General features: G+C 56.3%; 1 protein-coding gene across 24 annotated transcripts in view; it reads left to right on the top strand.

The window, feature by feature from the left end:
* The window catches only part of PGS1 (phosphatidylglycerophosphate synthase 1), a 59,357-nt gene that overhangs the window by 10,544 nt on the left and 34,439 nt on the right, over positions 1-14,374 (top strand). For 19 of the 24 annotated variants that reach the window (XR_008997499.1, XR_008997500.1, XR_008997502.1 and 16 more), the window contains exons 3-7: positions 1,323-1,400; positions 2,829-2,928; positions 3,718-3,907; positions 4,581-4,759; positions 6,832-7,353. Coding sequence is in view for 9 of the 24 variants with exons in the window: in XM_057501760.1 (XP_057357743.1) it covers positions 1,323-1,400; positions 2,829-2,928; positions 3,718-3,907; positions 4,581-4,759; positions 6,832-7,353 (1,069 nt within the window). In the remaining 15 variants the exon portion in view is untranslated. The remainder of the gene's footprint in view (positions 1-1,322; positions 1,401-2,828; positions 2,929-3,717; positions 3,908-4,580; positions 4,760-6,831; positions 7,354-14,374) is intronic. The other 5 variants (XR_005029870.2, XM_036910427.2, XM_036910434.2 and 2 more) reach the window with 2 other exon arrangements.

Below are 14,374 nucleotides of genomic sequence, written 5' to 3' on the forward strand. Positions count from 1 at the left end.
GAGGTTCTTTCTAGTGTCCTAATCAACTCCGAGGAACGACTAAGTCTCCATGTGGTAACCCCCTGGTCAGGTGGGCAGGCAGGCTGTGGAGGCCATGTGGTAACCCCAAGGGGCTTGGGCCAGCAGGCTGGGTGGGGGCCGAGGCCTTTCCTGCCCCTGAGTGAGTGTGGACAGTCTCCCAGCATGGAGGGCGCTGAGTGGCTGTTTCTTCCTGGGACAGACAGCAGCCTGCATCCCTGAGAACAGAGCGCGGTGCTTGCGTCTGCCTGGACCCTAGGCCTCTGTTATGGCAAGGCTGCCCCACAGCACATGGACAGTCTTTGCTGCCTGATAGCTCAGTTGTTGTTTTCCTTTCTTCATAATTGCTTTCCCAACAAGCATCTATCTTAATAAATAACAAAACAGAGGAAACTGCAAACTTGGGAAGTTCCTGTTTGTCCTTGACTATAAGGGCTTCATGTACTTACCCAGTCAAGGTGCCCCTCTTCCTGTGTTGGCAATGCAGGCTGTGGTCATGACATCCCTTCCGGGCAGGAGAGCAGGCGCACACGCCGCCTTCTGCCTCGCTCCTCTCTCCAGGCCTTGTTCTCCCGCATTTGCTTCCTGCCCCTGCCCCCGCCGGGGTGGGACGGCTTCTGGCTCTGGAGATGGGGTCAGTTCTCCTGCAGCTGGAGTAGGTACGGGGCGAGGACACTGGCTCGTAGGACTGATGTCACACATCACCTTTGAGTGTTGGTAGGTTCTGTTTATGTCTCTGGGGACCTGTCTGCACTTCAAAGGCAGTACATGCTCATTATAAAGATCCCAGCTGAGTGGATAGGGGAGGAGTAGGGGGCAGGTTTGCACCTCACGCCCTCCCCTGGCTCTGATCCTCAGGGGCTGCTCTCAGCAGTGTGGTGGGTGCTCTGTGCACCCTGCACACACACACTCACACACACGTGTGTACAGGTGTGTGCAGGGGTGTAAACAGGTGGGAGTATGGGTGCGTTCTGTTTGGTGATTTGCTTTTGTGGCTCAGCAGTACATGTGGACGCTCCTTCAGGTCAGGATGCACAGATGGACTTCATTTAGTGGCTGCATTGTGCCTCATAGTACGTTGGAACATGCTCCACTTACAGGCAGAGTACTTTTGAGTTAGGACTCTGGGTCCTTATTTGGTAGTTACCATACCCATTTGGGGCTTGCTTTAAACTTTAGTTAATTGGTGAAGATACAGGATAGGTTAGCTTGGAGTGTTACTCACCTCCAAGATCAAAATACTGTATTTTCTGAGTGAACTCTGAAAATTATGATAGTATTTTTTAATTGTTCTCCTCTTTCAGGGGCAGATAAAAATAGCCAGGCGGCGGGTCGTGATGGCATCCCTCTATCTGGGGACAGGCCCTTTGGAACAGGAACTGGTAAGGTTTAGGGGGAGGTGGCCCCAGAGGCGGTAGGGGAGTTGGGGTGGGGCTGCCCTTCCTGGGCCTTCGCACACAGCCAGCTCATGCTCGGGGGGCTTCAGGAGGACCGGTGAGAGGGCCGTGGGGAGGTCTCATCCTGGACCTTTTTGCCTTGTGGGCCAGGGTCCTCCTCACCCTGCGCAGTGGCCCCTAGGTTGCTCTGTCTGCCAGCCTAGGGATCAACAAACTTTGGCCCATGGGCCAAATCTGGGCCCACTGTCTGTGATTGTATGACCTGTGAGTTAAGAATGGTTTTTGCATTTTCAAATGATAGGGGAAAAAAATCAAAAGAAGAATAATATTTGTAGCACATGAAAAGCGTGAAATTCAAATTTCTGTGACCATGAGTTACACTTCATTGCAGCACAGCTGCTCTCGTTCATACATGTAGTGTCTGTGGCTGCTTCCTGGCTGCAACTCTAGACCTGAGTAGTTGTGACAGAGGCCATTTGGCCTGTGGAGCCCGACATACTGTCTGGCACTTTACAGAAAAGGTTTTCTGACCCTGTGATAGACAAAGGGACTGGAGTGCAGGCTGGGCTGGTGTCAGCTGCCCGTTCTGTGGCCAGCCTTGTCTCACCTGGACTTGCTGCCATGCCACACTGGTCACTCCCAGTAAGGCAGATGGGATGGGAGGGAGCAGGAATCACTGGGTCTGTGCAGGGCGTGATCCTGTGGAGCTAGTCCAGTGCGGCTGCTGGTGTGCGGGCCGAACCTGTGGGCGGAGCTGGAGGTGAGTCTGGGTCAGGCCCGTCTGTTGCTTAGTCCCCCGGAGCGTCTCTCTACCTAGGTAGTGAAGCGGTTCCGCTGCCCACAGTAAATGTGTTTCCCTGGTTCATCCCTGTTGGGGTTAATGGGTTGGAGCGTAGAGGATGAGGGGAAGGCAGGCTCACACGGAGCTGCTCCCCTGCTCTGTGGGAGGAGGCCTCCCCCTGACTTCAGGACATTCTCTTAGCTGCAGGCTTGGGAGACCTGTTTGTTCTCCTGGGAGAAGAATGTCCCATCCAGCCCCCAGTGAATGGCCCTTGGGTGCATTGTGTCTGGGATTCATTCATCCAGCAAATACTGACTGAGCGCTCTCCGTGTGTCAGGCCCATTGTATGTTTGTTGGGATCACCTGTGGAAGCTCACGTGGGAGCAGGTGTCTCAGCGTCTCCGCACACTGCTCAGGCTGCACGCCCTGCCACACAGACCCCTCTCCTGTGAGTGTGGGCTGGTGAGGGGTGTCAGGTGGTTTCCTGTGCTTCCTGTTACTCAGCTGGAGAAGGTGCACAGCATTCAGAGAGGACAGAGAGGGCATTCGTGGACAAGTTGGTTTGTGTTTTAATACATAATCATTTTTTCAGATCTTACACTTCTGTTCTTTTGGGGTTCTTTTCTTGGTAGGTGGATTGCCTGGAAAGCACTCTGGAAAAGTCACTCCAAGCAAAGTCCCCTTCAGGCCTGAAGGTGTCCATTCTCTTGGACTTCACACGGGGTTCTCGGGGTAGGTCTGGTGCCGTGGGCCCCTGTGCTTTCTTCTTTCAGAGACTGCTTGAGGAATTGCAGGATTGCCTCCCCATTCTCAGGTGGAGGTGAGGCCGTCTGAAGACTGTCCCATCTGGCCTAGGACTGCCTCGCTGTCTGTAGGATTCCTTCTGTAGCAAGTGACTAAAAGCCCAAGTAAACACAACTTAGCCAAATAAGAACTTCTTTAACTCCCAGGACTGACCTGCTCTGGGCAGGTCATGGTTGGGGTCTGGCCGTGTCGCCTGGACCCATCCTTCCCTTGGGCTCACTTCATTCTCAGGCTTCAGGCTTCATGTGGGGGCCTCTAGCGGCTCCAAGCCCATTTTGCCACATCACATCCATTGGAAGAGAGTCAGCTGCAAGCCACCAGAGCCCCTGAGTGGCCTGCCATCGGCCAGGTGCCAGGGACTCTGAATGCTCAGCGGCCCAGCCCAGGCCTGGGTACCCTCCTGTGGGGCTGGAGTGAGGGCTTAGGATGAGTAGAGTCATCCTCACCCCGAGCAGAAGTGCTGAGTGGGGAGCGGTGCTCTGCCTAGGAGGAGGACAGATGGCTAAAATGGCAGAGGCCCTGACCCCTCTGTCCCTACCTCGATGTGGGGGGTGGGGGGCTCCTCTGGCTGGAAGCAGCCCTTGTGGTCTTGACCCAGTTGGATGGGCCACACAGGTGCATGTGGGCTGGTGAGTGTAAGTGGTTCCTCACTGACAGGCTGGATATTTTTCCTGGGGTGAATCTCAGGTCCTTTTTTTCTGTTCCCCATGTATTCAGGTAGGAAGAACTCTCGCACCATGCTGCTCCCGCTCCTGCAGAGGTTTCCAGAACAGGTCCGGGTCTCCCTTTTCCACACGCCTGACCTCCGTGGACTTCTCCGGCTCCTGATCCCTGAGCGCTTCAATGAGACTATTGGCCTCCAGCACATTAAAGTGTACCTCTTTGACAACAGTGTCATCTTGAGTGGGTGAGTTCACTTCCCTCTGTCAAGGATTTCCCTTCGTATTCTCCAGGGTGGAAGTCAATGGAGCGTGGAGGAGGGAAGACCTGTCCCCTTAGCCTGGAGAACCTGCTTATTCACCTTTAAGCCAGTCCCCTCTCAGTGTCTGCTGTGGAGGCTGGAGCCCACGGAGGGCCAGCCATGAGCAGAGAGCCTGGGTTTGCGGAGTGCACGGTGCCCCGGCCCCGTACTGCCTCCCTGTGCCTTCACTTCTTTGGGGAGTGTTTTCCTTACTTCACACACAGAAGACCAGGGTCAGGGAGGATGGGTGACTTCATCAGGCAGAGCCAGAGAAAGCAAAAGGGAAAAAAGGCCAGGATGGGAGTCTAGGTCCTTTGTATCCTCAAACACAGGCACTGGTCCCCAGCACCACAGGTTGGTTGGTTTTGCAAGTGTCCACATCTCTTCTTGCAGCTGTTGTCAGCTCTGTGAGGGGAGGGCTTGGTGGCTCCCTCTTCTGTGTCACCTCAGTGCCACTCTCGCCTGACCCTTGTGAGTGGTCACACTCAGAAGCTATGTGTTGAGGGGCTGCTGTCCTGATCCGACCCGACACCGCCTGCTCCTGCTGGTTAACCCGAGCCCAGGACCTGCTGTTACATGCTCCTGCCTGAGTTCTCACCTGCTGCTTTCCTCCTTGCAGGGCAAACCTGAGTGACTCCTACTTCACCAACCGCCAGGACCGCTATGTGTTCCTGCAGGACTGTCCTGAGATTGCGGACTTTTTCACAGAGCTGGTGGACGCGGTGGGGGACGTGTCTCTGCAGCTGCAGGGGGATGACACAGTGCAAGTGGTGGAGGGGATGGTGCACCCTTACAGAGGTAGAGTCCTGGGCTCTGCTGCCCTCCTGAGCTGGTGGGGCAGGTGAGGGTTGGGCAGAGCCCCCTTCTGGCGGCCTTGCTGTGGGCTTGGGGGACTTGGGTGGCAGAACCTTATTCTGCTTTTGTCTCTGAAGCCAGACAAATGTGACTCACCGGCCATCAGTCATGCTGTGTGCATGAGGGAGGCGGGCCTGGGGAGGTGGGAGTGTGGGCTTCGGGTGTGTGCCTGGTAGGGAGAGCCTGGAGCTGCCCACCTTCAGGGAAGCAGCCTACCGGGTGACAGGCCCCCCCTGGGGCCAGAGCCCCAGCTCTAGCACAGAGGCTCTGTGGCTCTTAGCTCCACTGAGGCCTTTGGCCTTCTGCCTGCGAAGTGAAATGGGAGAGCCCTTAGCCCTGCTCACCAGGAGCAGGCACGTCCCAGCGGCTATTCCAGGGTAGGGTGGGGTGGATGGGGGGCTTGCATTCCTGTAATTCCTGTGGCTGTGGCTTCCTGGTGGCCTTTCGGGGCCTGCTGCTGAATTTGCAACAGTGTCAGCAGTGCTGGTCATGGGAGGAGTGCCGGTGGCATGGCCTGGAGTCCGGCGTCCGGGTAGGGGCGCCTGGTGGGAGCCTTGTTCCAGGGGCCGGGAACCGTGGGCCGTGGAGCCAGTCTGTGACCTGTGTGCCTGCCCTGTCTGCTACCTATCTGGACACTTAGTTATTGCTATTGTATTTTGAATTTTATCAATAAACAGTTTGTGGAGGTTGGTTTTCTCTCCTGCTAGAGGAGTCCCTGTGTGTTGCCTGCAGTGTTGCCCTTAGGCTCACAAAGCCTGAGACAATTACTGTCTGGCCCATAGAGAACCTGTTGGCCATCCCCCGGTCTAACTTACCAGTCCAGGCATGAGCACGCCGGGGAGAAGAACAAGCATCAGCATGCTTGGGGCCCAGGTGGGGCAGCTGGGCGTTCTCGGCTGTGATCCGGAGCAGGGCGGCTCGGAGGGCGCGGCCCCACGGCAGGGCGTACAAGGTGCAGGGGACACCCAGCTCTCGGGGCAGCCTGAGACAACCTGTGGAGGCGGCCGCCTCCTGCCTTGGTGGCCGCTGGTGACAGGAAGGAAGCCCGTGCACAGGCCCTTCCTTTCCTCTGCTCCACGGCCCAGCCCTGAAAGGTGCTTGTGGTGGTCCCCAACCCAGCCAGACGGCGGGAGCAAGGAGCTGTGACAGGGCAGCAGCCCTTTCTTGTGTCTCTTACTGATCAGCCTGCTGAGGCCTTCCTTGCTCTTTACCCATATTTTCAGAGGATCAACTTTTGACAGTGTTGATATTCTCCATTTTTGTATCACTGTTTTCATTCCCTTCATTTCTGTTCCCTAATTCTTTCCTTAACCTGTGTTTTTGGTTTTTCCTATTGTCTTCCCATGCCTCCTTAAGTTGGTTGTCTCAGCAGTGGTCAGTCTTTGCTCATGTAGCAGCAACATTGGTAGCCATGTCTCCTCCCAGTACATCTGGCCAGCTGCCTGTCCCCAGGGGCTTGTGGAAACTCAAAGGGCCTTGGGCCTGTTGGTTGCACCCTGCCCGTCAGAGGCCCCTCCTGTCCCGTCCCACCTGCGTGGCATCGCCTGCTCAGAGTCGTGCCAGCGCTTTGTCTGTGACTCTGTGGCTTGCTGTCCTGCTTGGTGACATGTGTCTTACTGATCAGCGTTGTCGCTGAAGCATGGTAAGCACACTGCACGCCGGCTGCAGGTGCACAGGCGTGGGCGCGCTCAGGGTGGGTCGGGTCCCCCCACGGTGCCCACTGTCCTGGTTCCTGCCACCCTCAGGTAGTTTTGGCTGTTTCTGAGCTTTCTGTAAGTGGAGCTGGTAGTGGCCTCTTCCCTCCCACCGAGGGCAGACTCCTGTGGGCAGGCCCTGTCTTGGGCATTTATATCCACAGATGAGCTTCACTTGTCGCCTGGTGCCTTGTGCTCAGTCAAAACATGTTTAGTAAATGACCAGTTGGGGAATCTGCACTTCCTGTCACATGCTGTGTCCCACGCTGGATGAGAGGCTGGCACCTCCACTTCCCCGCTCTCCCCTGCCTCTCTCCGCAGGTGACCGGGCGGCATACTGCAGGGCAGCCAATAAGAGGGTGATGGATGTGATCAACTCTGCCAGGACCCGCCAGCAGATGCTGCACACCCAGACCTTCCACAGCGACTCCCTTTTGGCCGAGGAAGACACAGCAGTTGCCGGTGACCAGAGGCCAGCCCCCGACACCTGGATTTACCCACTGATCCAGATGAAGCCTTTTGAGATTCAAATCGATGAGATCGTCACCGAGACCCTGCTGACGGAGGCTGAGCGAGGCACCACGGTCTACCTCACCACTGGCTACTTTAACCTGACGCAGGCCTACATGGACTTGGTCTTGGGCACACGGGCTGAATACCAGATCCTGCTGGCCTCCCCAGAGGTGAATGGCTTCTTCGGGGCTAAGGGGGTGGCGGGTGCCATCCCAGCTGCCTACGTGCACATTGAGCGGCAATTCTACAGTGAGGTGTGCAGCCTGGGGCAGCAGGAGCGGATCCAGCTGCAGGAGTACTGGCGGAGGGGCTGGACCTTTCATGCCAAAGGTACGTGGCAGCGGGCCAGAGGACTGCCCCCCGCACGGGCAGCAGGGAGGGGTGCCCACACACCCCTGGCCCCTTGTCAGCAGTGCCCACCTGCCTGTCTGTCGTCACAGCAGCGCTGTGGGGGTGCTCGGTCATTCTATTTGAGTGCCTTTCAGTTATGCAAAATCTCCCTTTGTATGCACCCAAAACTTAGAAACGCAGATCATTTGGGTGGCTGTTTTAAGCAATGTGCACGTAACACCCCTACACTCAGATAGATAAAAGGTGATTTATTCTTTTCTGGACCATTGGGGTTCTCCCATATAGGTTGTGCCCATGTCAGGCACAGAGAAGGCTTGTCTGGGACCATTTGGCATTCAGCAGCCCGGCTTGTCACAGTTGCTGTTTTCTCCTACATGCTAACCCCTGACCTTTTTTTTGTAGTTGATAAAAATCGAGGCTGTGTACCTAACAGTCCTGACACGCGCAGCACTGCCCTGTAAGTGGGTTGTAGTCAGAATTGCGTGTTGGTCATGATCCCTCTCTGGCAGTTTTGTGCATCCCCGAGCACACTGCGTGTGGCACAGTCCCTGGCGTGTGAGCTGACGCGTGCATAACCGGCCAAGTCCTTGTGCTCGGCAGCGGGTCTGTCCTTCTGCCGCTGTGGGGCTAATGCTTGGGGAAGCTGCAAGCAAGCTGGTCAGTCAATTGTCTTAAGCAGAGTGAATCGTGCAGAGGGCTCTCAACCACGAGTCAAGTGTGTGGCTTTTCCGACTACTCTTTGGTGGTCAGAGGACTGTTTTGCTCCTACGCAGGTCCTGGAGGCTTCCAGAACTGCTGGGGGTGGGGAGTGTTAACGTGGCCCACCGCCTCAGGTAGGGAATCCAGGCTGCAGACAGCCATGGCCACTTGTCTGTGTCATTTAGACTCGAGGTCGTTTTTGAATCCTCAGGTTGAACTCTTTTTTTTTTTTTTTTAAGCCAGTGATTTTTATCTGTAAGAAACAGTGAAGCCCAGGCCACCCTAGACATCCTGGATCTAGCTTGCTGGGGACTGAGCCCAACATGGCATTAAAAAAAACTCCCCAGGAGATTCTGACGCCTTCAGGATCACTCTTGGAGCTGTGTAGCAAAGCTTCTGGCCTCTTGGGTAGGCCCTGTTTCTTACTTTGAGGCGCACGTGCCTGCCCAGGCAGGCGGCACTGTGTGGTGTGGAAGCCACCACCTCCTTGTACTAGAGGGCTGATCCTAACCAGCAGGCAGGGCCAGCAGTAGGGGGTGTGGAAAGTGTTTCAGGATTGGCTTGTCACTTCTGAGTGCCTGGGTTGGGGTATTGAAGCAGAGAGCCAGACAGTAGTGAGGTTTTGAGCTTGGGAGAGGCCACGTGCTTGGGGAGCTGCACGGAGGCACACGTGGACCCTGCTCGCTCCTTGTCTGCCCTGGGGCTGGTCAGTAAGGGGGTTCCTTGTTGCATAGAGCCCCAGCTCAGCCTGGCCCGTCAGTCGGACTGGTCTGTGGCTTATTTCCCTGAAGTTCTGCTGATAAATGTTCAGTGACACCCTGGTTACTGTTGAAACAGAAACACCCAACCAGCTTTTCCAGTGTCTTGCCTCTTCCCGGACTAGCAGGCTCCTGCCGCTCCTTCCTGCCTGCTGTTGGCTTCCCACAGCTGCGGGTGGGGCCCTGTGATCTGGGAGTGCTGGATTAGTGGGGAAGGCCGGGAATCTAAGGGCGTGCAGTGTGTGTGACAGAGAGAGAGAGAGAGAGAGAGAGAGAGAGAGAGAGAGAGAGAGAGAGAGAGAGAGAACAGTGTGGAGAGGAAGGCTCCTTGTGAGCAGAGGGGGTCTCACTGCAAAACCGGGAGCCAGAGGTCACAGAGGCTTCAGGGCTGAAGTGAGAGGCCAGGGTCCTTCCCTGCCCAGCGGCTGTGATCAGTAGTAGCCGTTTCAAGTCACCCCCTTTCTGGGCTCATCTTTTTTGATCGTCACTTACCCCAAGACAACCTGGGAGAGATGAGCAGCCAGCCCAAAGAGTGGCATGGATTTGGGTGGTTGGAGCAGTCACCATCTGCAAGGCCTGGCCTGCCTAGAAGCAGTGTGTGTGTGTCTGGGCCTGCAAAATGCCTGCTGATGGCTGAGTAGCTGACCCCACAGTCCCCTTACCCAAACTCTTATAGGATAGACCTGGGCTGATCTCAGCTTCCGTTCCCAGAAAACCTTGGGCAAGGAGAGTGAGCCGGGACCCCATGTTCTCCTTTTCCACACCCTGAGACATGTGCTGTTTTTGCCGCCCACCCCTGGCAGTCAGGCTGGGAGAGCTCTGAGGACTGACTGTTGAGCTTTCTGGCAGCCCTGTGAGCACGGCGGTGCAGGAAAGTTCCGTGTGGGTCCTGCCTGTGGGAAGCCGACAGGCAGGTGGGGAAGAATGGCCTTCTCGTGGAAAGTGGCACACTGGTCGGCAGGTGCCAGTGGATCACAGTTGAGTGCGATGGCAGGAAGTTCCTCGGGCTGGGGTGTGTTCCTTAGTATTTTCTGTCTTACTGAGCATTGTTGGGGATGTGGGGCAGGAGCTCAGAGGCCATGTTGGAAAGACTGTGTGGTGACCCGGCAGTGGGCAGTGCGTGTTTGCGCAGCACACCCAGTAGAGGCAGTCTCCCTGGCATACTTTGCTGACTTTTTGGCAGACTTGAATATATATCACATTTTAATAAATTGAGTGGCTTCAAAGAACCAAGGGAACCTTCCATTATTTAAAGGCATGTATTAGCGGCTTCCTTTGCAATGTGGTCTATCTGTGTAGTTTTTATTTGGGTTTTTGCAGAGGACACTGTTCAGAATACTAAGGAGACCCTGTGTGAGTGTGATTTGGTGGAGAGGTTACCAGACTTGGAGTCTTGAAGTCTGGTTCGTAGCCCAAATTGGCCTTCGGTAAAAGTGGAGGGACCTGGTACAACTTGTGGGTAAAATGGGGTGATGGCACCAGATGGTACTCACAAAGGACGGGGACAGGATGTGTAGTGGAGTTTCTGTGAAGTGACCGTGCGGGTGCGTTGGTGAGGAAGGCATTCTGGGGGCCACGGTGGGGATACAGACGCACAGAGGTGAGGCTCTGTGCGCTGCAGGTGATCAAGGGATGCCTGTAGTACTGCTGTGCTTCCGCCGGGGGTTGGTGCAGGGCGGCTCAGAAGTTGGCCGTCTCACCTGCATCTTCTTGGCCCTCCTGGAGGGGCCGCTGGGGGTTGTGGGCTGGGTGGGGGTCCATGTTGGACAGTGGTCAGCGGGCTGCTCCTCTTACACACGGTGTGGCAGTTTCCTGCTGCCTGGCCCTTGCTCTTATGTGGCAGGTGTGGTGGGACAGGGTTCTGGGCGGTGTAGCACTGGACTCAGGCGGGAAGCCCCTCAGCGCTGTGTGGGCTCCGGGCCTTTTCAGATCTGGCCTCTTTTACTGCGCATGTAGTAAGGCACCGGGCAGTGTACTGCACGGCTCCTACGGCCATTTCCTCCCTTAGTATGGGAAGTTTGTACCCTTTTATTTGTTTTATGTATTTATTTTTTAAAGACTATTTTGTAGTGCAGTTTGAGGTTCACAGGGAAATGGAGAGAATGGCACAGAGTTTCCCATATGCCCCCTGCCCCACACTCACACAGCCTCCCCCACTGTCAGCGTCCCCACTGGATGGGGCGTTTGTTACAATGGGAGGACTAACCTTGACTCTTCACCCAGAGTCTGTAGTTTACATCAGGGTTCACTCAGGAGTTACACTTTCTGTGGCTTTAGACAAATGTGTGATGACGTGTATCACGCAGAGCGGTTCACTGCCCTAAAAACTCTCTGTGCCTGTATTCCTGTCTCGCTCCCCCAAACCCTTGGCGACCCTGATCTTTTTACTGTCTTCATAGTTCACCATAGTTCTGCCTTTTCCAGAACGTCCTGGAATTGGAATCCTACAGTCTGTAGCTTCGGATTGGTTTCTTTCACTTAGTCTTAGGATTTAAGGTTCCTCTATGTTTCTTATGGCTTAATAGCCCATTACTTTTTAGCACTGAATGCCACTCCCTTGTCTAGATGGGCCACAGCTTATTTCTCCATCACCTACTGAACATCTCCGTTGCTTCTAGGGATTCCTCTTTTAAATGTGGTCCTGTGTGAGAGTGGGGCCCAGGGTCAGGAGCAGGATGGCTTTGTCAGCGGTGCAGTGATGCTTCTGTCACACACCAGCGCTAAGCCCTGTAGCCCTGGAGGGCAGGCTGCGTGAGTGTGGAGTGTGCCAGGCCTAGTCCTCAGGCCTTAGCTTCCTGCCCCATGGAGAGGGGACAGAGAGGTGGTGCCAACTCATCACGGGACTTCTTGCTGGGAGCTCGGACCACCCTTCAGGCAGGGACCACATCCCTGCTGGGGGGCTTGGGCTCTGCCTGTGGGCCTGCATTTCAGGGAGAGGATCAGAAAAAGTGTGCTAAGCTGTTGACTTCCAAGTTCATCTGGATGCAGTATTCCAGTGTTAACAGTGCAATGTGTGTGGCTAGGGCAGGGCAGGGCATTGGATTAAGAGATTTCTGGCTCATGCTGACAGAGGAATCTGTTAATGATTGTGAGAATTGTCACTATTTTTACTGCCTTCCCGATAGGCCACTTGGCATAGCGCCCAAAGGTGAATTTGTGATGAGAGCTGGATAGCCCCACCCTGTTTGTTGGGGCGCACGCAGGGCAGCCCTCACCTTGCACCCAGCAGGTACGCTCTGGAGACCCACCTGTGCCACCCGTGGCCTCTGGGGCACCTCCAGGACGGGCGGGGGCTTGTCCATCTTAGCATGGGACTGTGATGTCTTCTGTCCCCTCCGGTTTTTATAGGGTTCTGCAAACCTGAGATGTGTACTGTGGGGGGAGGTGAGGGAAGGGCACGTAAAGACCTCTGCCCTGAAGTGCCCGTATCTCATCCCCTGTGGGAAGAGCCATTGCATTGTCAGCCTCGTTTGATTTATTTTATCCAAAAAAAATAGTTTCCGAGTGCCTGCTGTGGGTCCGGCAGCATTCACAGCCTCAGGAATGAATCACTGTGGACAAGGCAGACTCCCTGCCCTCATCAGGCCTTTAACTTAACGGGAGGCCAGGAAGGGCCTGTCTGAGGAGGTGGCGCTGCAGAGGCCTCGGGCGGTGGGGGTCCAGGGAGGGCAGAGCACGGTGAAGCCAGCCCACACTGGGCTTGAGAGCAGCCTGGGCAGTTGGTGGGGTTGAGGTAGCAGGGCCAGGCATGGGGGCAGTGAGGCGGGGACGTGGTCTGGGGCTGTGGTGAGCAGTGCTGTGGGACCTTCGGGTCCCCTGGTTCCCCTCGGAGTGGTGGCGGGCCGTGGGTGTGAGCAGAGCAGGAGCAGGTCCCCCTTTCTAAAGAGGAGCCCAGAGCTGGGGAGCAGCAGCAGGCTTGGGGCTCCGTGCAGCTGTCTGGTCCCCTGTGCCCACTGGTGGTGTGAGGCCTCCCCCACATCCACTGCTTTGCCTGGGTGTGTGCCCTGCCACACTCAGTCCCCTCGCACGGGCACTGTCTCCTCCCTGTGCTGTCGCCGGCCCTCTGCTGGTGGCTCCCCAGAGGTGGCGATGCGGGGCCTGGAGGTCAGGCCTTGGGCTGGGCCTGTTGGGCTTGATAACAGGTTTATGGCCAGCCTGGGAAGTGCCCGCTTCCCGCAGTGAGTCCTGCCCGGCGCCTCCCCCTCTGCACGCTCCCAGATGTCCTGAGCCGCAGTGTGGGCCTAACCCCGGCTCCTGCCCACAGGGGCTTCTGGACTTCTCCCTGGGTGAATTTCCCAGCTGCCCGCAGGCCACGCACCAACCACTGAGAACTCCTGACTTGGTAGGGGATGTCTGGGGACCCCGCGGTGCAGAGCTCTCTGGGGCGTGGGCGCTGGGCGCCCCTCCTTGGGTCTGGCAGCACGCTGACCGGCCCGCTGAGGCTCCCCAAAGGGCCCGGTCTTGCCATTCATGGTCTTTGCTTTCCTTTTGATTGAGAAAGATTGCAAGTGAGCTTACAGGGGAAGGTGATGGGTGAGGCAGGCCTCACCAGAGCCACTGGAAGGTTAAAAACATAGGCCACTGCTGTCATCCCGCGTTGTCCATGAAAGCCCAGCCTGAGCCCGGGAGGAACAAAGCTGAGGACAGCAGAGGAGGGACAGTGAGCAGATGTGCGTCATGCATTCCCAGCTGGGTGACGGTGTCCGGAGAGGGAGGCTGGTTCTCAGGGCCGGTGCTGGGCACATCTCAGCCTTACTGTATATAAAGCACAGGTGATGTACATGCAGTAACCTGTGGTAGAATTTCCTTCAGGCAGGGGTGATTAGGAAAAGCTCCCCCTGGGTCAGTAATGATGACAGGTGGAGGAGCAGCTGCCCGAGTGGGCTGGGGGCGACGGGCTGTCTCATGAGGGAGCCATCAGTGCTTAGGCAGATTTTACAGATAAAAATTGTGTGCAGGACCAGCCCCTTCCAACCTTCCCAGCCCAACCCTGGTCCAGGCACCTCAGCTGGAGACAGTCCTGGTGGCGTGATTCCCATCAGCTGTAACTGCATCACCCGCGTGGGTGCCAGGCCTCCGCTCTCCTCACAGTCCCTGTCCCTTCTCTGAGCCAAGCTCTTGCCTTTCTTCTGAGGCTGGTGGAGGTCTCGCCTTATCCTCCCAGCACCAGGCTTTGTGGAGAGGTGGGGCGGGGGCAGCTGAGTCTAGTGTAGATGGAGAGCCAGTCCTACAGAAGGCAAGGGGTGCCATTTGCCTGGGCCTGTCTGGGCATCTGGAGCAGAGTGCCAGAGCCCGGCCTGCCCACCCCTGTGGTCTCTTGACATGGGCTAAGGTGAGTCACGTAGTTGCCTGTGTGGCTGTGGCCCAGTGGGGTGGTACCATTGATCACGTGACACACAGGTAAGCAGGTGGCTTTGATGCGGCCCCCGCCTGTGTGCAGGGGCAAGTGCATTGCAGGAACCGGCAGCAGAGCGCCACCTCTTATCTAAGGTGTTCCTGGAAATACTCTTGTTCTGAGTGAGAATTAGGAAATGACTGGCTCT

Source organism: Manis pentadactyla, chromosome 4 (genome assembly GCF_030020395.1).
Source record: "Manis pentadactyla isolate mManPen7 chromosome 4, mManPen7.hap1, whole genome shotgun sequence".
Classification (NCBI taxonomy): domain Eukaryota; kingdom Metazoa; phylum Chordata; class Mammalia; order Pholidota; family Manidae; genus Manis; species Manis pentadactyla.